General features: G+C 53.3%; 1 protein-coding gene across 2 annotated transcripts in view; it reads right to left on the reverse strand.

Annotated features, from left to right (window-relative positions):
- Cpne5 (copine 5) overlaps positions 1-23,433 on the reverse strand; it is an 85,809-nt gene that overhangs the window by 40,690 nt on the left and 21,686 nt on the right. Inside the window, exons 4-9 of one of the 2 annotated variants that reach the window (XM_013124361.3) lie at positions 12,206-12,309; positions 10,658-10,697; positions 10,442-10,518; positions 5,759-5,818; positions 2,964-3,014; positions 2,666-2,729 (exon numbers count right to left, since the gene is read on the reverse strand). In XM_013124361.3, coding sequence (XP_012979815.1) covers positions 2,666-2,729; positions 2,964-3,014; positions 5,759-5,818; positions 10,442-10,518; positions 10,658-10,697; positions 12,206-12,309 — 396 coding nt within the window. The remainder of the gene's footprint in view (positions 1-2,665; positions 2,730-2,963; positions 3,015-5,758; positions 5,819-10,441; positions 10,519-10,657; positions 10,698-12,205; positions 12,310-23,433) is intronic. The other variant, XM_005084911.4, reaches the window with a different exon arrangement.

Genomic DNA, 23,433 nt, shown 5'->3' on the forward strand with positions numbered 1-23,433 from the left:
ACAGCCTCCAAAGCTACAGAGAAACCCTGTCTCGAAAAACCACAAAAAAAAAAAAGACATGTAAACAAGTCTACAATGAGCCATTTGTGTGGCCTGGCCTAGAACCATTCCACAGGCCTCGTTAAACAGCACACTAGCTACACAGATGTGACCATCCAGTTGACCACCCCGCTGTGGCCCATTCAAGGGATGGATACTCTGCCTTCTGCCACAGAGGGCAAGCACTCTGAAGCTGAGATTTAACTCAGTCCCTTCTGGTATCTTCTAGGACCTCAGACATTAGATTTACAAAGCCACACTTCTCGCCCAAAATACTCGTTTTTGGAAAATGTTATTTAATGTTAACACAGATACTCTCTCTAACGGAACAGTCTCTTGTAGTTCTGGCTGGCCTTGCACTCACTGTGCAGCTGAGGGTCACCTTGAACTTTGGATCCTCCTGCTGCTACCATCTGAGTGATGGTATTACAGGCCTGCACCTCCATGCTTGGCTTGTTTGGTATTGGGGGTGAAACCCAGAGCTTCATACTTGCTAAGTAAGCACTCTGCAGGCTGGGACCCCCAAACCCTATGTAGATTCTTACATATATGTGTGTGTGTGTGTGTTATGTATGTAAGTGTTGCTGCACTTATGTCTGTACACCATACGCATGGCTGATCCCTCAGAAGCTAGAAGAGGGTGCTGGCTCCTCTAGAGGCTATAGATAGTTATATGTATGAGCCTTAGTATGGGTGCTAAGAGTCAAACCTGGGTCTTCCGCTAGAGCGGCCTGTGTTCCTTACCCTTATGCCACCTCTCCAGTCTCCCATGTCGACTCTTGGCTTGTTTTTTTTAAGATGGGGTTCCTCTGTGTATCCCTGGCTGTCCTGGAACTCGTTATGTAAACCAGGCCTCAAATTCAGAGACCAATCTGCCTCTGCCTCCCAGGTGCTGGGGTTAAAGGTGTGAGCCGCCACACCTGGCTACTATGTTGCTTTTTAATGTGTTCTGCTATTATTATTCTGAAAGGAATTGATGTATGACCTCACGCTTGCTCTGTCATAGTTTCTGACATGGTGGATACTGGTGAGAGACTGCTCTGATCTAGGCAGGTCAGAAGTCTCCTGTCTCCTCCTTCCTACAGCCCCCGGGGAGCCCTGGGCCCAGATGCCCAGGCTTGGCCTTGGGTTGTCACTCAAACTCCGCCCTGCCCCCCAACCCTGCCTCATGAGGGGTTCCTCACTGACCTCAGGGATGTCTGGTTTGGGTGGCCTTGGGGACAGGGCTCCGATCTTACAGTCAGCCTGACCTGGAGTAGAGCCCAGGTCTGTATTCTCTTTTCCTGAGAGCCGCTGTAGTTTCTGGTGAAATGGGAATCTCACTCAAGTCCTTCCCCCACCCACAAGCAAGATTTTCATCTCACGTCTTAGGACCAATGTCAGTGCCTGTTATCGTCAGCTTGGACCGTCAACTTTACCCAAGCCCACAGTCGCCAGGGAGGAGGGAAGCCAGACTGATCATCCCTCAGGTTGGTCCATGGCTATTCTGAGAGGCATTTTCTTTTTGCTTTTTTTAAAGATTTAATATTATTATATTTAACCATGAGTATGGGTGTGTGCACAGGAATGCAGGCACCGGGAAGGCCAAACACATTTGGTGCCCCCCTGGAGCTGTAGTTACAGGCAGTTGTGAGCTGCTTGACCCTGGCCCTGGGAATAGAACTCAGATCCAGCGCAAGAACAATACACTTTCCACCACTGAGCCATCTCTTCAGCTGAGGCGTTTTTCTTGATGGTTAATTGATGTAGGAGGGCCCAGACCACTGGGTGGTGCCATCCCTAGGCAGGTGAGTCTGGGATAGATAAGAAAGGGTGTTGACCATGACCCTCAGAGAAGCCAGGAAGCAGCGCCCCTCCACGGTTCCTGCTTCAGGCAAGCTCTCCTTGAGTTCCCACAACAATGGACTGTCACCTGGGACTGTCAAGTGGCATAAACCGTTTGCTCCCCAAGCCACTCCTGGTCATGGTGTTTATTAATTCCAGAGACCCAGAGTGAACTGGGACAGCGCCCATCCCTTGACAAATGGCCAGCTCCCATCTTCCCTTTGTCCCCCTTGTCACCAGCCACTAGAGCCCTGTCCCCTTTCTTGGTGTCATGCCTGCTTCTCCCGCAGTCCTACAGAAGAGTCAAAGATCAAAGGCTGTCGGGATTGCAGACGCTTGGCTTCCCAACGGCCACGCCCACTCTATCCGGATTCAGATTCACATTCACACCTGCTCACACTCACGCCCACCCATGCACACGCACTCACACTCATTCCGCCCACACACATACACGTTTCTCTCTCTCTCTCTCTGCTCCACAGAGGGTGTCATCCTACGCCAGAGACAAAGTGGAAAGCTATAACCCAGTGTCGAGTGCCCAAGGCCGGAAAGGCTTTGGTCATTAGTACTGTTGTTGGTGTGGTCTGGGCTGAGGGGCCTGAGGGGCCTGAGGTCAGGCCCGGAAGGAGCCTGGCTCTGTGGTGCAGGCTTGTTCGTCCTGCCTTGGGTCTCGCTCTGCCCAGCCATAAGGATGGAATCTTCTAGTCTCATGCCAGCCACGTAACAAGGAGCCCTGTCTACCCTGGGCTCCCTGCAGGGATGGGTGACCCTGGGCCACGGGGAGGCAGCCCCTGCCACTCACCCTGCAGTTGCTCAGCTCCTCTGCAGACAGGATGATGGAGCCACACTTCTTCCCTGGGACACCACTGAGGGAGAGGAGACAAAAGTGACAAGACAGACAGGGGCTGGGTCAGCCGCTCCCACGCCCGCCCTGTGGCATCCAAGCACCTACCCCAACACCCCCGAGAAAGTTCCCAGAGTGCCTGGGCGGTGTGGCTGAGCGCTGTGTGCTGGGGCCACACCCTCAGCCTGGGTGGCCCGCCCCCTGCTCCCAAGGCCCACCAGGCAGGTCTCAGAATGGCAACAGCACCCAGACTCACCCGGAAGCTTCCAGGTCAGTGGTTCTGAAGCTTTCCATCCAAAGACCACTTCTGTGGGCAAAAGACCTTGTGGGCTTAGCCACCCTGTACCCAGCTACCCAGGGTCCCCTGGTGTCCCAGCTCTGAGCCAGTCCACGTCACTAGGGAGGAACAGCCCGAGGGTGGGCTAGGGGAGGGGACTGTCTGCAGCAGAGAGGAAAGTCAGAGAGGATTCCACTCAGGCTGCTCCACCACCTCTGCCTCTTGTCGGTGGGAGTCAGGGGGGGTGGGGGGGCGAGGAGCACGCCCCCAAGGACTAGCCCATGCCACTCTAAGGTTTGAGACTAAGTTGGGGGATCATAGGGTCACTGACAGGGAGAGTCAAATGTGAGACTGTTGGGCAGCTGTGACTAGGGTTCTGCCCCTGCACACACATGAGGGTGACCCGGGATCTGTTTTCCTGGTACGCACACGGCGCAAGTTGCCCAGAAGGCCCTAGATGGACACAGTTTCCCTCCCTGAGGCCTGCTGCACTGTGGTGGGGCGCTGGGGACCCAGATCCCATCTCCTGCCCAGCCCAGGGCAGCGGCGTGCTGTGCTGTGCGTGGGACCCTTTGAGAATCACTGGTGGCGCCTTCCCCAGCATTCGTTTGGAGCAAGAGGAGAGGGAGGGAGACGTTCCCAGCAGAGAAGGACCCTGGGGCTGAAGACACAGCCCAGTTTCTCCAAACTGGATGAGCAGAGTGGGGGCCATACCTGCCCCGGGCAGGTAGCAGTGGAGCAACTTGTCCCCTGCTCTCTCTCGGCAGCCCCTGCTCTCAGCAGCCCCTGCTCTTGGCAGCCCCTGCTCTCTCTTGGCAGTCCCTGCTCTCCGCAGCCTCCTGCACACCCTGGCCTGGTGGAGACCAGAAAGTCCTCAGCCGCGCCTCCTCCGCCCGTCTCCATCTGCTTTCTGCCTTGGGCTCCTCCTTCTGATTCTGCTTTTCCTCCTCTCTTGCCTCAACCTGCTGCCACCAGCCTGGCCTTCCTCTCCCTCCCTCTCTCCCTCTGGACTTTACCTCTCTCTCACATCCGCTCACACCCCCTGGCAGCTCACTGGCTATCCACGATCCTCACGAGCCAGAAGCCACACTGGTCCCGAGCTGTGAGGGGTCCACACAGGCCTCTCCAGGCTCTTGCTGCCTCATGTGCAGGAGGTTGGGTGGGACTCCCTCACTCAGCCCCAAAGGCCCTTAGGTCCACACAGCATGAGAGAGAAACCAGGATGCAGGCTCTCCTCAGGGAGGGACAGGGGAAGCCACAAAGGGCCATGTCTATGTTGGCCATGAGGCCAGTCAAAAGCATGGAGTCTGAGTGGGAGCTGGAGAGGTAGACGGCCCCCTGCAGCCGGAGAGCTGTGGAAGCAGTGTGTGTGTGTCTGTGTGTGTGAGTGTGTGTGTAACAGTGTGTTTGGGGGAAGCAGTGTGTATGTGAGTGTGTGTGTAACAGCATGTGTGTGTGAGTGTGTGTAACTGGGGGGAAGCAGTGTGTGTGTAACAGTGTATTTGGGGGAGAAGCAGTGTGTGTGTAACAATGTGTGTGTTTGGGAAGCAGTGAGTGTGTGTAACAGTGTGTGTGTTTGGGAAGCAGTGAATGTATGTGTGTAACAGTGTGGGTGTTTGGGAAGCAGTGAGTGTGTGTGTGTAACAGTGTGTGTGTTTGGGAAGCAGTGAGTGTGTGTGTGTGTAACAGTGTGTGTGTTTGGGAAGCAGTGTGTGTGTGTAACAGTGTGGGTGTTTGGGAAGCAGTGAGTGTGTGTGTGTAACAGTGTGTGTGTTTGGGAAGCAGTGTGTGTGTGTGTTTGGGAGGCAGTGAGTGTGTGTAACAGTGTGTGTGTTTGGGAAGCAGTGTGTGTGTGTAACAGTGTGTGTGTTTGGGAAGCAGTGTGTGTGTAACAGTGTGTGTGTTTGGGAGGCAGTGTGTGTGTAACAGTGTGTGTGTGTGTAACAGTGTGTGTGTTTGGGAGGCAGTGTGTGTGTAACAGTGTGTGTGTTTGGGAGGCAGTGTGTGTAACTGTGTGTGTTTGGGAGGCAGTGTGTGTGTGTAACAGTGTGTGTGTTTGGGAAGCAGTGTGTGTGTGTAACAGTGTGTGTGTTTGGGAGGCAGTGTGTGTGTAACAGTGTGTGTGTGTGTAACAGTGTGTGTGTTTGGGAGGCAGTGTGTGTGTAACAGTGTGTGTGTTTGGGAGGCAGTGTGTGTGTAACAGTGTGTGTGTTTGGGAGGCAGTGTGTGTGTGTAACAGTGTGTGTGTTTGGGAGGCAGTGTGTGTGTGTAACAGTGTGTGTGTTTGGGAAGCAGTATGTGTGAGTGTGTGTGTAACAGTGTGTGTGTTTGGGAGGCAGTGTGTGTGTATGGGGGGTGTTTGAGCCGCATCAACCCCATGGGAAGAAGAAGGCTGATATTTAACAGAGAAATCATGGAGGAGGGTCAGCCAGGTTGGGGGGAAATAGATGAGGAAAAGGGAGGGAAGAGGGACTCGGACAGAGCTGGGAGGGAGAGAGGGAACTGGGAGGTCCCAGGCCTATCCACCCTGGGCATATTTCATCCTCCTGAACCCCCCCTACTCCTTAAAGTCCCAAGAGCCACCAAGCTCAGGGGGCTCCAGCTCTGAGGTCAGGCTGTCATCTCGGTGCCTGAGACCTTAGGAGGGATCTGGGGCCCTTTGTCTCCCCACCCAGGGATTCAGTAGATCAGGAACTGGGCCCAGAGGCAGGTGGCCTCTGGAGAGCTGGCTGAATGCAGAGGGACATGAGGGCCACAGCTGTGTGGTGACCTACCCGTTAGACACAGCTGGCATAGGTTTGCCTGTCCGGGAGTTGAGGCTGAAAGCTCCTATCCTGTGGAGACAGAGGAGGAGAAAGCCAAGCATGAGTGACAAGCATCTTCATGGGCCAGAACACCAGACCTGTAATGCCTGGAGCCAGGTTTCTGTCCTGGAAGTCATTAAAACAGGACCAAAAGCCCAGACCACAGAAGGAACACTTCCCAGACCTTAGGGTGAAGTCCTGGGGAAGTCATGTTACCCCTGAGGTGTTCAGGGTGGGGCCCCCCAGACCAGAAGCCCCTGGGAAGGTATCACAAACATGCCCCAGGCCTACTCAGAAGCCCTGAGGTGGAGCCCAGCCTCTGCTCCAGGTGACCTGGACATCTGCTGCAGGTGGAGACGGGCTGTGTCACATGACCAGGCCTCAGTGGCTTAGCTTTCCCTCCCCATTCGCATGCCGGCAGCCCAAACCCCAGCACCTCACAGGACTATATTCGGAGACAGGACGCTTAAAGGGGCTGGAGAAATGGCTCAGCACTTAGGAGCGAGGACTGCTCTTCCAGAGGAACCAAGTTTGGTTCCCAGTACCCACAACAGGAGGCTCACAGTCAGTTCTGGGAATTTGACGCCCTCTTCTGGACTGTGAGGGAACCTACCCTCAAGTGCACATACCCACACACAAATACACACTTATATGAAAATCATTTTTTTTTTTGGTTTTACAAGACAGGGTTTCTCTGTATTGTTTTCGAGGCTGTCTGTCCAGCCCGGCCTCGAACTCACAGAGATCCGCCTGCCTCTGCCTCCCGAGTGCTGGGATTAAAGGCGTGTGCCACCACCGCCCGGCTTTGAAAATCATTTTTTTTTAAATTTAAGAAAAAAGAGTTGGTAAGGAACTGAGGTCACATGGGTGGAGTCTGACACACACAGAAGGGTGAATCCATGAAGACAGGAGAGGAAAAGCCACAATCATCCCAAGCCAAGGGGAGCGGCCTTAGCAGAAATGAACTCGGTCAGCCCCTTGGACGGGGCATAGTGGCACACGCTCACAATTCTAGCATTTGAGAGGCTGAGATGGGGCAGAAGGACCTGTTGAGTCCTTCCCGGGATATAGACGAAGGCCCTGGGGCCCTGACTCAAAAACCCAAAGGAAATGTGTGGCCGTGCACACGTGCAATCCCTGTACTCACGAGGCTGAGGCAGAAGGGTCCTGAGTTCGAGGCTACCCCGTAGTGGGACTCGCAAAACCACATTCTCCTTTACCCTCAAACACGAGCCCAAACCAATGCTGTCATCGGTTCAAAGGCACAAGAAACTGGTTCTCAGCCCCCTCTGGGACAGCAGAGCTCCTGGACGAGCAAGTCTCTTAAAGGGCCACCACAGTATTATTAGACCATGAGCCACACATTCTCCCACACGTTTTATTCTACTATTGTAAGTAAACAGTAAAACAGGGTCTCCGGTAGCTGGGGTTGCCCTCCAACCTACGTAGTTGAGGATGGCCTTGAACTCCTCCTGCCTCTGTTTCTCAAGGGCTGTGTTACATGCACGCACCACCACGCCTGGCATCACTTATGTTTTAAGTCATCCTTAGATGATTTATGATACCTGACACAGAGTAGATGCCCGGCGTAGGCTGGCTGTACTGTATCGTCCAGGGAGCAGTGACCAGGAGGACAGATGCTCAGGGATGTGCGGCCTTTTTAAAAAGTATTTAGTAGATGGAGTGTATTACGTGGTAGAACATTCAGGGACCCCTGCATAGATTTCGCCAGCAAAGCACTGACCCGCACATCTGTCCCAGAATAGATGCCCAGTAAACAGGAGCTGCTGCCGGGGTTTAGTCATGAGCGGCTAAACTTAGACACATAGGACCTTCTGGGGGGAAGGCCCTGCCTCCTCCACAGCATCCTGTGATGCCACGTTTCAGATCTTGCGCGTCTTTGGGCTCATCTTCTGTGGGAAGGGCCCCCACCCCCACCCAAGGTGACAGGAGATGGACCTGTAACTGGCTAGGTTTGGACTCAGGTAGGAGCTGGGCGTCCTCGCCAGAGTAGGAGGGCAACGAGAGAGGGCAATCGGGAACGAAGATGATCGAAACACATTCTATGCACGTGTGAGACTGTCAAAGCAAGGATAAATTTAAAATATATAAAATTGAATGATAGGCCCTGGACACTGCTATTGAAAAAGAGCTAATTGTGATATCTCCTGGGAAAACCCCACTTTCCTTTCTTTCCCCTTTAAATTTGTTTTTACTATTTTTAACTGTGTGTGTGTGTGTATGTGTCTGAATGTGTGTGTGTCTGCATGTGTGTGTATGTGTGTGTCTGAATGTATGTGTATGTGTGTGTCTGCATGTGTATGTGTGTGTGTCTGCATGTGTGTGTGGATGTATGTATGGGTGTGTGTGTGTCTGCATGTGGATGTGTGTGTCTGGGGTGTGTGCACATGAGGCCAGAGGTATCCAGTCCCTTGGAGTTGGAGTTGCAGGTGGTTACAAGTCACCTTATGTGGTGCTGGATAAAGCTATGTATGTATCACCACACCAGGCTGCAATATGTTCTCTTTTTTTTTCAATTTTTCAAGATTTATTTTTACATACATTGGTGTTCTCCCTGCATGTATATCTGTGTGGGGGCACCATATTCCCTGGAACTGGAGTTACAGAAATTGTGAGCTGTCATGTGTGTGCTGGACATTGAACCCAGGTCCTCGGGAAGAGCAGCCAGTGTTCCTAACTGCTGAGCCGTCTCCCCAGCCAGGCTTGTGAACTGGACAAAAATGTTGGGCCTCTTTAAATCTCTTATTCAGCCTTGTCCGTATAATGAGTCCAGACAAGCTACTGCTACGTAGAAAGACCTGTCTCAAAAATCAATACAAAAAAAGTCCTAAATTAAATCTTTGTTGTTTTGTGAGAAATCTAAATGAATGAAATAAAAAGTGACTGTGTTCCTACTACTTTCCAACTTCTGAGGACATATGAGATCTAAATTGGTTAAGATTGGTCTTATTTTTATTTACATGTGTGTGTGTGTGAGGGTGCCTGGAGTCTAGAAGAGAATTTTGGATTTTCTGGAGCTGGAGTGACAGGTGCCTGTGAGCTGCCTGATGCGGGTCTGGGAGGCAAACTCGGGTCCTCTGCTAGAGCAGCAAGTGCTCCTAACCGCTGAACCGTCTCCCCCTCCATACTGTTGTTGTTTTCATTTTTCATCTTATTACTTTACTTGGGGGAGCACTGGAGACAGGGTTTCTCTGCAGCTTTGGAGCCTGTCCTGGAACTCGCTCTGTAGACCAGGCTGGCCTCGAACTCACAGAGATCTGCCTGCCTCTGTCTCCCGAGTGCTGGGATTAAAGGTGTGCTCCACCACCGCCCTGCTCTGTTGTTTTTAAAGACTCAATTGAAGATGTATTGGGGATTGTCTGGCAAATGTGAATTTGCACTGTGGCTCACACTTGAGCCCAGAGATTTGCAATTCAGCCAAGAGCCAAGTCTGTGTCTCTGAGACTGGGACCACAGGGTGCCACGCTCGTGCGTGGGTGCTGGGAATCTATCCTCCGCGCCTGAGTGCTTTTCCCGCGGAGATGTCTCCTCATCTTCTTGTATAGTTTTTGAAGAACGCCACAAATTCTTTAAGCTCCAGAGCCTCCAAACCTGAGATCTCCCCCCATCTCAATAAATGGTAGCTATTATTATTTTCTGGGAACCCTTTGCTTGCAAAAGATGGGACTTTCGAGGGGAAAAAGAAACCTTTCTTGGGGTCCAGATGCTACCATGTAGTTAGTCACTGAGGAGTTACAGGCAAGGCTCTAGGAGAGTCTATTCCCTATAAATACACACTAATACACACACACACAGATGCACATACACTCTTACATATAAACACACACAGATACTCGGATGCATACACACGCTTACACACATACACACGCACAGATATGCACAGATGCACACGCACTCACACACATATACACAACAGTTATGAACTACAGTGTGGGGACAGGAGCAAGTGAGGGGGCTCATGCCTAGTCTGAACCCCCTCTCTCCTGCCTGCCCTGTAGTCTGGACATCTGTCTAGTTTGTGCCTTCCCTTGCCCGGGCCCTGTCCCTAGGGCTTCCTCAGGAATAATGACAAGTCATCCACAACTCCATGGAGGGAATCCTGCCAACTCCCCATCCTAGAGGCCACTCAGCTCTCCCTAAGAGCGCCTTGAGATATTGCAGACTATGAGAGGTGGGAAGGCGAGAAGCCCGGCCCCGCCCCCAGCCCCGCCAGCTTCCATCTGTTCTTAGCTCCCAGCTCAGGTCTGCATCTACACACATGAGTGAGTTGAGGGGTGCTCTGTGCAAAGAAAGCCCAGGCTCGGACTCCAGCGTTCCCACGTGCTGTCTGTGTGACCTTAGGCGTGTCACTTCCCCTGGTGTTCTCTGGCCTCTCCTTACACAGTTAGAGAGGTAGAGTTGCAAACTGACAGTTCTCAGTCACCCGTCCTCCCTGCAGGGATACAAGCTCTAACAGCTCAGCCTGGGTCCCTCCAAATCAACCCCGTGAGAAGCACGGAGAGACAAGAGAACGGGGCCCGGGATCCCTCTCTGAAAGCCCTGGCTGTCTGATGCTTACACCGGCAGGCTCTGGGCAGGGCAGGCTCATCACCAAGGGGGCACCCCGACAGGCTGTACCCCTCTTACACTTACGTGAGAGGCTTCTCCAGGCGGCTCCCAGAAGACCCAACGATCTCTCCAAGGGTGCAGAAGGCCTGGCCCAGAAAGTCCTGCATGCCCAGGGCAGAAGACACTAGTATGAGCCACCCTGTTGGCAGCCACCCCTCCCCGACTGAAGTGACAACGTGCAGCCAGAATATGGCATTTAGGAAAGCCTAGGCTTGCTGGGCAGTCACAGGCAGCACTCACATGTTTAGATAAATCCGGGCTCTTGGAGTCCACGTCGTACCTACAGGGGACACAGAGACACGTAAAGGCAGGCAGGGGACCACCCCACCTAGCCCTGCCTGGAGCTCTGAGTCAGATCCTCCGTGAGCTCCATCACCGTGGGCACTGGGAGTCTTGGAGGCTCAGCCATCCTGATCTCAGTGAAGACAGGTTGAAGATTAGTCCTGTGGGTCTCTCAGGCGTTTCCCAGCCGCGGAGATGGCTTGGCTGTAGGGATCATTTCCACCAAGCCTGGTGATCTGAGTTCAGGCCCCAAGACCGACACGAAGGAAGGGCAACCCCCACAGATTGTCCTTTGGCCTCCACGCCCTGCCACGGCACACACATGTACTCAGCACGAACAAACAAATGAATCCTTTTTTTAAAGATTTGTGCACACACACCCCCCATACAGGTGTTCTCTCTCACTCGGAATGGAAAATGACGCGAGTGAACCCTGTATCCTGGCTGGGTCACAGGTGGCTGGGTCACCCCACCCGCCACTCCACCCAGTCTCAGTGTGGCGTGTCTGGCAGCTCTGCTCTTCGACTTTCTCCTTCCCCGGGCTCGGCCACTGCTAAGCGGGGGGCGTGGCTACTGCCACGTGCGTGGCTTACTGTGAGCTGCTCCTGCAGCTGGGCAGCGCCCCTCTGGTGGAGCCGGCTGAGCTGCAGCCTCCCCTGCTCTGGGCTCATGTGGACACAGCTGCTGTGGGCTGGGGGTCCCCACCCACTGTACTGAGCACTTTGCCTCTCGAGAGGGACTGTCACCAAACTTCCCTGTCATGTCATGCGCAAACCCTTGTTCACACTCCTCAGCCCTTCTGTCCTTCCCAGGCTAGCTCCCAAGTTTCCACCTCTCCCAGGCACACCCTTTTGCCGAATTCCCCGGGGGCCCAGCCCCTTTCTTTCCCACTCTATTGATTCCTCTCCAAGACACTGCCCTTTGCAACCCCACCCTACTCCCTCACAGCTGCTGGAAACGACACAAACTCCCTGCCTGGTCACCGAGAGGGAAAGCCCTCCTCATGGCCCTGTCCCTCTTTTTGGAGGACACACACCACCAGAGCCCTGCTTGTCCTATGACCTCTGTAGAGAGGAGACTACACACATGGAGAGAGGCCAGTGGGGACCTTGGATGCAAGGAGACCAGAGTCAAGGAGGTGGAGGCTTGAATTGTTTCCATGGATGCTCCCCAGAGGGGCACTTCACCCACCTCTCTCTCTCTCTCTCTCTCTCTCTCTCTCTCTCTCTCTCTCTCTCTCTCTCTCTCTCTCTCTCTCACACACACACACACACTCACACACACACACACACTCACACAATGCTGGATAAGATCTGGCACCCCCTTTTCCACCCCCTAGCAAGGCTGAAGGTAATTGTCACCTGTCACTTTTATCTTCCTGATCTCCCAGAATGCCCTGCTTCTCCATATGTACCCTATCACCCCAGGCCCTGGTCCCATGGACCCTATCCACCATCACTAGCCCCCCCCCCGGCCGCTCCAGCCTGAGCCCCGCCTTCCACTCACAGGTCAAAACGCAGGTTCTGTTTCTCCTCGAAGAAGTAATCCACAATGAACTTGCGCACGAAGTCTGGGTTGAGCGTGTTATCAATGACCTCCGTGCGTCCAAACTGCAAGAGAAGGTGCTGGTGTGACTGGGCCAGCTCGGCTCCAGCCCCCAGTTGGGCTCCGGGGCGCTAGGGCTCTGGGTGCTGCCTCCTGCAGGCAGGGACAATCCTCTCCACACTCCCGCTCCTTCCCCACCCCTCCCTCCCTCTCCAGACATGAGCTCCAGGCATCTCCTGGAGGGTAGATGGTGTCGTACCTGAGTGGCCCTGTGTGTTCTGGTATTGCCCTTAGCCCACGCCGTGCCCTTAGCCTAGACCCCCTTCACCGCCAGGCAGGGTGTCCTAGTCAGGGTGACTATTGCTGGGATGAAACACCGGGACCAGAACAAGTGGGGGAGGAAAGGGTTTTTGCTACTCTTCCACATCGCTGTTCATCATTGAAGGAAGTCAGGGCAGGGGCCCAAGCAGGGCAGAACCTGGAGGCAGGAGCTGATGCAGAGGCCATGGAGGGTGGTGCTCACTGGATTTTTATCATACCTTGCTCGGCCTGCTTCCTCCCTCCCTCCCTCCCTCCCTCCCTTCCTTCCTTCCTTCCTCCCTCCCTTCCATCCCCCCCTCCTCTTTCTCCTCTCCTCTTTTTTGAGACAGGATTTCTCTGTGTGGCCCTGGCTGTCCTAGAACTTGCTCTGTAGACCAGGCTGGCCTGAGACTCAGAGATTCACCTGCCTCTGCCTCCTGAGTGCTGGGATTAAAAGCATGGACCATCCCCGCCCCCCCCACCCCCACCCCAGCTCCCAGACTGCTTTCTTATAGAATCCAGGACCACCAGCTCATGGATGATACCACCCACAATGGGCTGGACCCTCCCCATAAATTACTAATTAAGAAAATGCCCTACAGGCTTGCCTGCATCCAGATCCTATGGAGGCGTTTTCTCAACCGAGGACCCTTCCTTTCTGATGATGACATCTTGTGTCAAATCGACGTAAAACTGGTCAGCACATAGGTCCTCCAATCCCTCAGGACCTGCTGCTGACATGGCCTAGGAAACCTTCTAGATACCCTCCCCTCCTCACCCCGACCCCCGCAACAGTTTACTTCGGAGTCATCACTGAACTTGTATCAACCTCATAACCACTGTTGTGTCCGACAGGTTCCACAATGAGGGGATTGCTTTTTCAGTGTGTGTGTGTGTGTGTGTGTGTGTGTGTGTGTGTGTGAGAGAGAGAGAGAGAGAGAGAGAGAGAGAGAGAGAGAGAGAGAGAGAGAGAGAGAGAGAGACATGGTCTCATGTACCTCAGGCTAGCCTCCAAGTCTCTAATTAGCTGGTGAGCCACCTTGAACTCCTGCTTCTATGTCCCAAGTGTACCGCTGTATCAAGTGTTTACATAATCGACACCCCACCTGTAGTCACAAGGACAGAGACTGATGGTGGGAGGCAGCCTCCTAGGGGATCTACCTCCTCCTGCTCCCACCTAGGAGTGCAGGCTGGACCTGACACACATTCCTATCTGGGTTTTGTTTTTTTTCTTTTGAGACGAGGGCTCATTGCGAAGCCCGGGCTGGTTTCTGATAAACAGAAGGTACACACGTTCCGAGCTGCCCTTCAGGAGACTGTGCTGTCAACCATAGGGCTCCCATGTTGGAGGCTCCTTCTGCTGTCTTGCTGGCTCACATTGGTAAAGCGAGCAGCAGCGAAGGGAGACTCGGTGTCTTCCCACCTTGCCCTGCCAATCTTCACGCCCCCTCTCCTGGCCCCACCTCCTCTGCAAGCCTCAAGCTCCTATTGGCTCTTCCACATGGGCTGATCCCTGAAGCTTGAGGGCGTGGCTCCCCATCCTGCTCCCTTGCCACCATCCCCATGCAAGGCCTGGAGATTACCCATGGAATTTCTCTCTACCCTACAGGGCTGTGAGCACACACAATGCCCCAGACCCCCTTTGAACACGCTGCCCTAGTCCATCTTACAGACGAGAAGATGAAAGCCCAGAGAAACCAAATAACTTGTCCAGTACCTCACAGCTAAGACCTGCTGGCCTGAAGGCACAGGCCAGGCTTGTGAGTTCCGGCCATGAGGTACCACACAGGTATTACAGGGAGATGAGAACCATATGGTACACAACACCCACAGGCATTATGGGGAGATGAGACCCACACTAAGACTGGCTCATGGAAAACACTCTGAAGTGGCCAGTGAGGAGCTGAATGAGTGCAGCAGAGCCTCAGCCTCCTCAGGAGCTGACTGCGAGGTACCATCCATCGGAGGATGGAGACTGTGCTGCCTCCCGCGCCTCTCCAGCCTTACTCAAGCCCGGTCCGTACTGCACAAAGCTTGCTTGCCCACACTAGGCATGAGCTTTACCATGGAGCCAAGAGCCACACCCAGGCTCTAAGCAGCTTTTGAGGCCTCTGCACAGAGCCGCAGTGCGGGACCCAGAGCCCCAGTGCGGGACCCAGAGCCGCAGTGCGGGACCCAGAGCCCCAGTGCGGGACCCAGAGCCGCAGTGCCGGACACCCTGCTGACCTAGGCAAGTGAGCATAGGGAATGCTGCACAGGTGGGCTCCTCCCCAGCCTGGGTGGACACACCTAAACTACCCATACGCTTATTTCAGAGTCACTGTGTGCCTAGGCGTGTTGTTTTCACTGTCTCACGGGGTGTGACAAACTAAACAGATATTTGTCCTGTGCTCATTTCAGTTGGTGTGAGAGTCAGATTCTTTAAAAATCATGCTTTAACAGGTGCTTAAAAATAAAAATACCCACGCTCAGCCCCTCCGCAGGACAATTAAAGTCGAATCGAAGTGCGTGGGGCCCAAACAACTGTGCGTCTGGGAGGGTCTCTAGACACTGCTAACAAGCCGATGGGGTTGACAGCCACTAATGAACGAGGACAGCAGGAGGGAAGGAGAAAACTAACATTTACTGAGCTTCTACTGAATGTTCTGTAGATCAAGTGGATCATTAAGCTACCTCATTTAATTCTTGCAAAAATTCTGAGGGTTATTACCGTTTTACAAGCGCAGAAACAAATCAGCAAGGTTAAGTAACCTGCCCACGGCCACACAGCAAGAAACTGCAAAGCCCATTACATTTTTTCTACTTCATCTGACTGCCGGGAGTCCTCTGAACTGATGAAAATCAGACAAGGTTTCTTTTCCAAGCACTGTGGACAGCCCTGCTGTGTGCAAACAATGGGGGGCGGAGGGAGGGCACTCCAGGTTCAATAAAACCGGGCTCCCATCTCTCCTCTAAATTCCATAACCACCTCACAGAGATGACACCCAATGCAAAGTATTTCCCACATGAGCCCGCCCCTTCTAAGCAAATCTCCTGTCTTCAGACAAAAGGAACATTTCTCCTAATGGCTTCCTTGCAGGAGGCTTGCAGGTAAACACTTAGGTTTCAGAGAATTCTCTGGAAAAACCAGACTCCCTTCCCAGAAGTGCCCTACTGCTCTCTCTCTTCAACACCTCTAGCCTGAAGCATCCTTCCAGCAGGGCTGACAGATCCCCCCCTTCCCCAGCACAGTCCCAGCCCAGCCCCCACAGAACACCCCCTACCCCACCCCTACTCCTACCCCACCCCAGTCAGGGAGGATGACAGCCGCTGCTTTGAAAATGGCACTTGAAGCTTCGACAAGGGGGATTCCCTAGAGACTGCTCACTGCCAGAGAAGATGGGGTTCCCCTGGAAACAGAATGGGAGGGGGCTCCGAAGGTCCCTGGAACGTGGAGGGGCTTGAAGGATTTCTAGGACTCAGATGTAATTAACATATGCACATCACAACTGTGAAATCAACAGCCGGGGGCCTGCTAAGGAAGCTTTACGACTTTCATTAGCTGGACTAATAATAGAGGGTGTGTGTGTGTGTGTGTGTGTGTGTGAGAGAGAGAGAGAGAGAGAGAGAGAGAGAGAGAGAGAGAGAGAGAGAGAGAGAGAGAGAGAGAGAGAGTTGAAACTCAGATTTTAAAAAGCTAAGAGGACACCGGGGTCTCCATCAGGTTCAACGTATACTCCTGCTAATGAAGGCAGGAGTACAACAGAATTGATGATGGCGAGGGTACCGGAGTCGAGCTGGGGCGCTGAATTTCACATAGAACTGTAGAGTTATCCAGGCAGCATGGCCTTGAGGAGATGAATCGTGAGCCAGAGCCTGCCTGTATTTTAACGGCTGTGTGTACCCCATCCTGGAGGAGCAGGAGAGGAGGGCAGGCCCCTCACCGTCCAGAGCTTGGACCCTGGAGCAACCCTTTCTCAGAATCACTTGTCCAACCCTCTAGTCCATTCTGAACCACTGCCTGGTCCAAGCTTTGAGCTCGGAGGGCCAGGGAGGAGGATTCTTGTGTATTGTGAGCACCCTGGACCCCAAGCCAGCCCCGGGCAAGCACAGGGATCGGAATGAACCAAGGCTGTGTGAAGCCAGGGAGCCAGCACTTGGAAGGGATGCAGGAGACTTACAGAATCTCCTGGGGTACTCAGAGCTAGATGAGCAACAGACAGGGGGGGGGGGCTCCCTGACCTCAGGACTGGGACACCTCCTACGGGAGAAAAGAATAACAAGCACAAACCAGGAGGAGCCTGGAAACGAGCGCATTTGCCCTCTGAAAGGGCTTTGTCCCTAGCAACAAGCCCAGCGGAGCTGCTCGAGGAAGCCCCTCCTGAGGGTTCTGATGACTAAGCTCCTCGAACATCAATTAAGCGGCATTAACTGCAGATCATGCAGTCCACTGAGACCCTCAGAGAGAGGCGAGCCTTGAAACATCTTCAGGGGCTGAAGTAAGTGGTTCCCAGGGGCTCTGCCATACAGGAGAACTGACATTTCTGGGGACAGGTAAGTCCCCACGCCCAAGAGTCCCCAGAACATGTCAGAACGGGGTGTGTGAACCCTGGTCAACCATGCAAGGCTTCTTTAATGCTCCTTTCCCTTGTGAGACCTGAAGGCCTGGCCTGATGGGGAGGCTGCAGGCTGTCCTGTGGCTGCTGCCATCTGGGTTTGGCTATGGAAGACTCTGGAAACAGGCAGATAGGCGCCAGGAGGGCTCTTCCCCATCCCATATCTCCAAGGCCCGCCTTCACCCTTACCCTGTACGGCGGTGCCCTCACTGTCCCTGCAGGCCCCGGGCTGGGAGCAGCTCCCCAGTGCTGCTTGTCCCTGTAGAACACATCTTCAGTCACACCGTGCCTTTGAGAGAAACCCCTTATGAAAACCTCAGGAGACACCGGAGGCAGACTCCCTCCCGCTAGGATGCCAGCATGGACTTTCTGTCTCACCAACATAATCTCCAGCCCTCGAGATCATCAGAGCAGCTCCCGGTCCTCAGTCTGCTCTGCTCAAATCCACTGTGTGACGTGTGTGTCACCTAAGAGACGGGTAAAGGCCCTCCAAATGGCTAGCTGGGAAAGGCTCTTGCTACCAAGTCTGATGGCCTGAGTTCAATTCCCAGGACCCACGGGTAAAAGAGAACTGACTCCTTAAAGTTGTCCTCCGACCCCTACAAGCTCCCTAGGGCATATGCACTCCCTGCCCACATAAGTGAATGCAATACGTTTTTTTAAGAAATGGGGGCACGCCGGGCGTTGGTGGCGCACGCCTTTAATCCCAGCACTCGGGAGGCAGAGGCAGGCAGATCTCTGTGAGTTCGAGGCCAGCCTGTTCTACAGAGTGAGTTCCAGGACAGCCTCCAAAACAATACAGAGAAACCCTGTCTTGAAAAACCAAAAAAAAAAAAAAAAAAAAAAAAAGAAAAAGAAAAGAAAAAAGAAATGGTGGTGCCAGGTGGTGGTGGATCCAGGCATTATGCTGGCCTGTCTCCTGTTACCTGGCAGTACCCTGGTCAGCCCAGGGAGCTATGGCTGCTACATCATTATGTCATCTGCACACAGCTGCAAACGGCTTTAAGAGGAAACCCCACCCGCTTCTACTCCCTTTTCCGCTGTTCCTCTGAAGGGGCAGGCAGGGCTTTCCCTGTCTCTCTCCTTCTTTCTCTCCTCCCCACACTCCCCTTTCTAATAAAACTTCTCACTTGAGCTTTGTCTGCCTGGCCTGTTTGTCCCCTACTGCGGTCACCCTCTGGGAATATTACAACAGCGTGTCTTTAATCCCAGCTCTCTGGGATGCAGAAAGAAAGAAAGAAGGGAGGGAGGGAGGGAGGGAGGGAGGGAGGGAGGGAGGGAGGGAGGGAGGGAGGGAGGGAGGGAGGGAGGAAGATCCTTGTTTGCACCACCTTTGAAAACCTCTCTGGAAGAGGCTGTCCTGGAACTGGCTCTGTAGACCAGGTTGGGCTGGAACTCACAGAGATCCTCCTGCCTCTGCCTCCTGCCAGCTCCCCAGCAATTTTCATAGAGTACTGATGACTCCTAAATTGGGAATTCTAAAGCCTGGTTGCAGAGCCCAGCCCTGGCCAATCATGAATGTTCTCCAGGATTAAAATTAGAGGCCAAGAGCCATGTCTGCCTCAGAGAGTAGCAAAAGGAAGGGTGCTTCCCAAGACTGGGATCTGGGCCCTGCTGTGTGCCCCACAGCTGACCGCCTGGACGGATGGAGGGTCATGGGGATCTGGCTCTGTTCCAGGCCCGCTACCATGTTGAGTCTGGAGTGGAATCCCTGACAGAAGAAGTCACGGTGTTCTGGGGCTCAGCGCCTCCCATACAGTCTCTATTGTGTTTGGGCATCTAGGTGTGGAGGGCAGTGGTGCAGAGTGTGTGTGTGTGTGTGAGTGTGTGTGTGTTAGTGTGTGTGAGAGTATGTGTCTGTGTGTGTGTCTATGTGTGTGTCTGTGTGTGTCTGTGTGTGAGTGTGTGTCTGTGTGTGTGAGTGTGTGTATGAGTGTGTGTCTTGCGTGTGTGTCTGTGTGTATGTGTGTATGTGTGTAAGAGTGTGAGTCTGTGTGTATGAGTGTGTGTGTGTGTGTGTGTGTGTGTGTGTGTGTGTGTGTGTGTGTGTGTGTGTGTGTGTGTGTGTGTGTGCTGACTCTGGAGCAGCACAGAGAAGGTGCCTAGCTGGGGATGTGAAGTGCTAAGCTGTTTATAACAAAAGGCTTCCTGCCCAAAACAAAAAACAAAACAAAAAACAAAAACCGACCTCAGCTCCTAATTAGCCATTGTTGCACTGTAATCTGTTAAATGGTCCCAGCTCCCTGGGGCAATAGGCATTTGCCGTGAACTTGGCTGCCAAGCCACCAGCAAAGCAGTCCCTCCCACACTGCTCTGCCCTCCCTGGCCTAGTCAGGCTGTGGAAATGGGTGGGGGCAAGCCAGCCCAAGGGGAAGATTCCAGGGCCCTGTCCTCCAGCTCACCCCTAATTCCTATGTGGGCAAGTGTGCTGCCCGTGTCCTCCTGGACGAAGTGCAGGCTCCCCCACCATTGCCCACCACGGGTGAGTTCATCCAATCCTCCCAACAGTCTGTGAGCCAGGGACCTGCCCGAGTTCTCCCGGGAGCAGGTGGAAGCTGGTTTGGGGTCTGACTTTGGGGCCACACTTGAAACAGTTCTGCCCCAGCTGCAAAGGGCGGCTGGAAGCTAACACGGCAGATGACTGAAGCTCACCAAAGGGGCCTAGAACCTCCAGGCTGCCAGAAACAAACTCCCTCCTGCAGATGAGAGCTTGGATACCACCCAGAAATGACGCCGTCTGAGGTTGAAGGAGGGGCAGGAGCCGGCCCACGCGAGTCCACAGTGGGACAGAAGAGCCCACTTTGAAACTCAGTGGCCTGGGCAGGGCTCTGGGCTCAGTCCACAGTCTGCGGTGAGGGCTCAGGGAGCAGAGCAGACGCTGCTGCTACGAGGCATGAGCAGGGGTGCAGACATGCCACTTGTCCCTGTTTCGGGGAGGGAAGGAAGGGGTGGAGCCTTTTCTCTGCCTGACTGAGGACACAGCCCTGAGTACAAACCGGCACTGTACCATGGATCCTGTCACTTACTCCAAAGCCTAAGGGCGCTGTCACCAGGACGGATCCCTCTTCACTGATGACAAAAATGAGGGCAAGGGAGGCAAGGGACAAAGGCAGGGTGAGAAGGGAAGGGACATCCATGGCAGTGCCTTGTCGGGCCAGAGCCAGTCTGTGTCTCCTAATTATCACATTCATGCATTTGGTGTGTGAAGAGGTCAGTATGCCATGGTCCATGTAGAGGTCAGAGGCCAGGTATTTAATAATTTAATTATACTTATTTAATAGTATTATCTAATTAATTGAACAACATTCTTAATTATTAATAATTAATCAATAAAATCAAATTATTTATTTAATTAGGTAATACTATTAACAATAACCGCAGAAGTCAGTTATTTCCTTCTACCTTGGAGGGATGGAACTCAGGTCGTCAGGACAGTGTGGACACCTCTCCCCGCACTGAGCCATCGCACGGCCTCAAGAGTTTAACACATAGTCAGAAAACTGTGCAGGGGTGCGCTCCGCCTCCTCCCTCTGCAGTCGGCCTGAGAGGCGTGGCCAAGGCTGACGCTGAGGCCATAAACCAGGCTGTGTCCCTCCCTCACCAGATGCGCTTTCACAGCCGCTAATCCCACTGTGCCCCACTCCGGAACTCCTTCCACAGCCCGCACAGCCCGCACAGCCCCAGTGAGGACCAGCTCCTGTGACTGTGCCCCGCCCGACTCCATCACTGACATCACTCAGGCCACACTGGCCCTAGCTCCCTCCACAATGGCAGCAGGATCCCTACCACTGGTCCTTTATACCCACTGCCCCCTCGGCCTGGAACGCCCCCCACTCACACTCACGCATGGCACTGCTCGGGACTTAACTTGTACCACCCAAGGAGGTCCAGTTGACAGGGCCTCTGTGGGTGGCCACTCCTTCTGTGACAATGGCACACTTCGGCCATGTCCGGGCCTATTAGAATCATGACCTTAGGTTTCTTTTTTTTTTTTTTTTTGGTTTTTCGAGACAGGGTTTCTCTGTGGCTTTGGAGGCTGTCCTGGAACTCACTCTGTAGACCAGGCTGGCCTCGAACTCACAGAGATCCGCCTGCCTCTGCCTCCCGAGTGCTGGGATTAAAGGCGTGCGCCACCAATGCCCAGCGACCTTAGGTTTCTATTTCTGTGTGTGTATGCGTGCGTGCGTGCGTGCGTGTGTGTGTGTGTGTGTGTGTGTGTGTGTGTGTGTGAAGTATGTGCACATGTATGTGGGTGCCTTGGAGACCTGATGAGGGTGTGAGATAATCTTGAGGTTAGAGTTATATAGGCTGTTGCGAGTCACCCAACTGTGGGTTTTGGGGCTTGAACTTGGATCCTCTGGAAGAACAAAGAGCAACTCTTAACTACTGAGCCATCTCTCCAGCCCTAAGACTTAATTTTAAATTTCCTAGGTCTCCTAAGCCCATTTTAGAGAGAAGTAAACTGAGACTCGGGTGAGGTAAATGCCTCTGTTGGGCATCAGGATACTGGAGCTGAGTTGAGAACCCAGGGTTCCAACACCAAATTCAGGACCTCATCTAGCAAGGCATTTGACTGTGACTCGTGACTAAATGAAACAGCGGGATGGGTAAACACAGTTATCTAGAATCCAGGAGCCTGACCAGGCACCCAGGTTCCACTAGGAAACTGGGGTCTATGTGGAAAAAGATCTTTTTGGAAGACTCACAGCATTCCCTCCCATTAAACTCCTCGTCACCCACACGGACAGTGACTGAGGCTAACCCAGGACTGGGAGAACGGCCAAAATGCCGACATACAACGGTAATACCTCATTGCCCCATTGGAAGACAGGCTTCAGCAAGGCACGCATGATGGAGACAAAAATCACATGGTTACGTTACAAAAACTCATCACTGACTCTGAGCGGAGGAAACTCTGGCGAGAGAGACACGGGCATTTCCAAACTCAATACAAAACGAAATGGAAAATAGCTGCCACAAAGGTCAGCCTGACAGTGAACCGCACCCCTGCCTGGGCCCTGGACTGGATGAGAGGAGAGAATTTGGCTGGACACTGAGCACTCCTGCATTCAATTCTCGCTGCTGCTTCTTTTTTTTTTTTTTTTTTCCAGATAGGGTTTCACTGTGTAGTTTTGGAGTCCTGAAACTCACTATGTAGACCAGGTTGGCCTCAAACTCACATAGATTCTCCTGCCTCTGCTTCCCAAGCACTGGGATTAAAGGTGTGCACCACCACTGCCTGGATTTTTTTTTTCTTTCTTTCTTTTTTTTTTTGTCTCTCTGCTCTTGACTGTGGATGGGACATGATTAGCTGTTGCTGCTCCTCACGACCTCCCTGCAGTGACCAGCTCTAACCTGTGAACTCAACCCTTCCCCCCCTAAACTGCCTTTTTTTTTTTTTGGAGGGGAGGGGTTTCAAGGCAGGGTTTCTTTGTTGTTAAGATGTTAGCAGTCTGAGATTGCTCACCGAGCAGTAGTTTTCTGAGGGAAGGAAGCTGTGCGTGGCTGCCATCATGATCGGGTCACCAGAGGTTTTGCTGCCTATCATTTCCTCTGCGTGGGGACCTCAGCTTGGACAGCCAGTTGGTGAGGGAGGGGCAGGACCCCCCCACTTTCAAGTTCAGGGGCCCTGTGATGTCCCTTCTTGCAGAGTGACCCCTTCGGCGACTCTGCCCCACTGGTCACCTGAGGACACACAGGAGGCCCAGGCAGGGCTTGATGCGACAGTACTCGATTTCCCAGGCTAAAATTACATCTTAGCCTGGGAGTCAATTTTCATAAGATGTGGTGACAGATTTAGGTGCTGAGAGATGGGGCTTTCTCAGAAGGCACAAAAATGACCCAAATGGTTACAATCAACAGAAAGCTCACAGGCAGGGGCTGTGGGCACAGCCTCCCCCTTCCCAGGACAGGCTGTTGGTGACAGGCAGGGGCTGTGGGCACAGCCTCCCCCTTCCCAGGACAGGCTGTAAGTGGGCAGGTTTAAGATGAGGCTTCACCCTTGATTCTCCTGGCCTCCGTAGGCTCAGCTCCTACTCAATGTTCTAGTAAAGACAGAGGTTTGTCCGCTCTGGGAAATGAACCCACAGATGGCAGTAGCCAACCTGGCTCCTGCCTACTGGAAAGGGCCACCCTCTCCCTAGGACAGTGATGGGCACAGGGATTTTCCACTGTGGAGGCACACAGTGCACCTAGCAAGCAGGGCTCGGATACCCCCAGATGTTTTACTATATCTTCCCTTGTCTAGAAAAAGCTAAGAGCCCGGGTTCTAGGTTGGCCCCTGGGGCTGAGCTC

Source organism: Mesocricetus auratus, unplaced genomic scaffold, assembly GCF_017639785.1.
Source record: "Mesocricetus auratus isolate SY011 unplaced genomic scaffold, BCM_Maur_2.0 Super-Scaffold_100027, whole genome shotgun sequence".
NCBI lineage: Eukaryota > Metazoa > Chordata > Mammalia > Rodentia > Cricetidae > Mesocricetus > Mesocricetus auratus.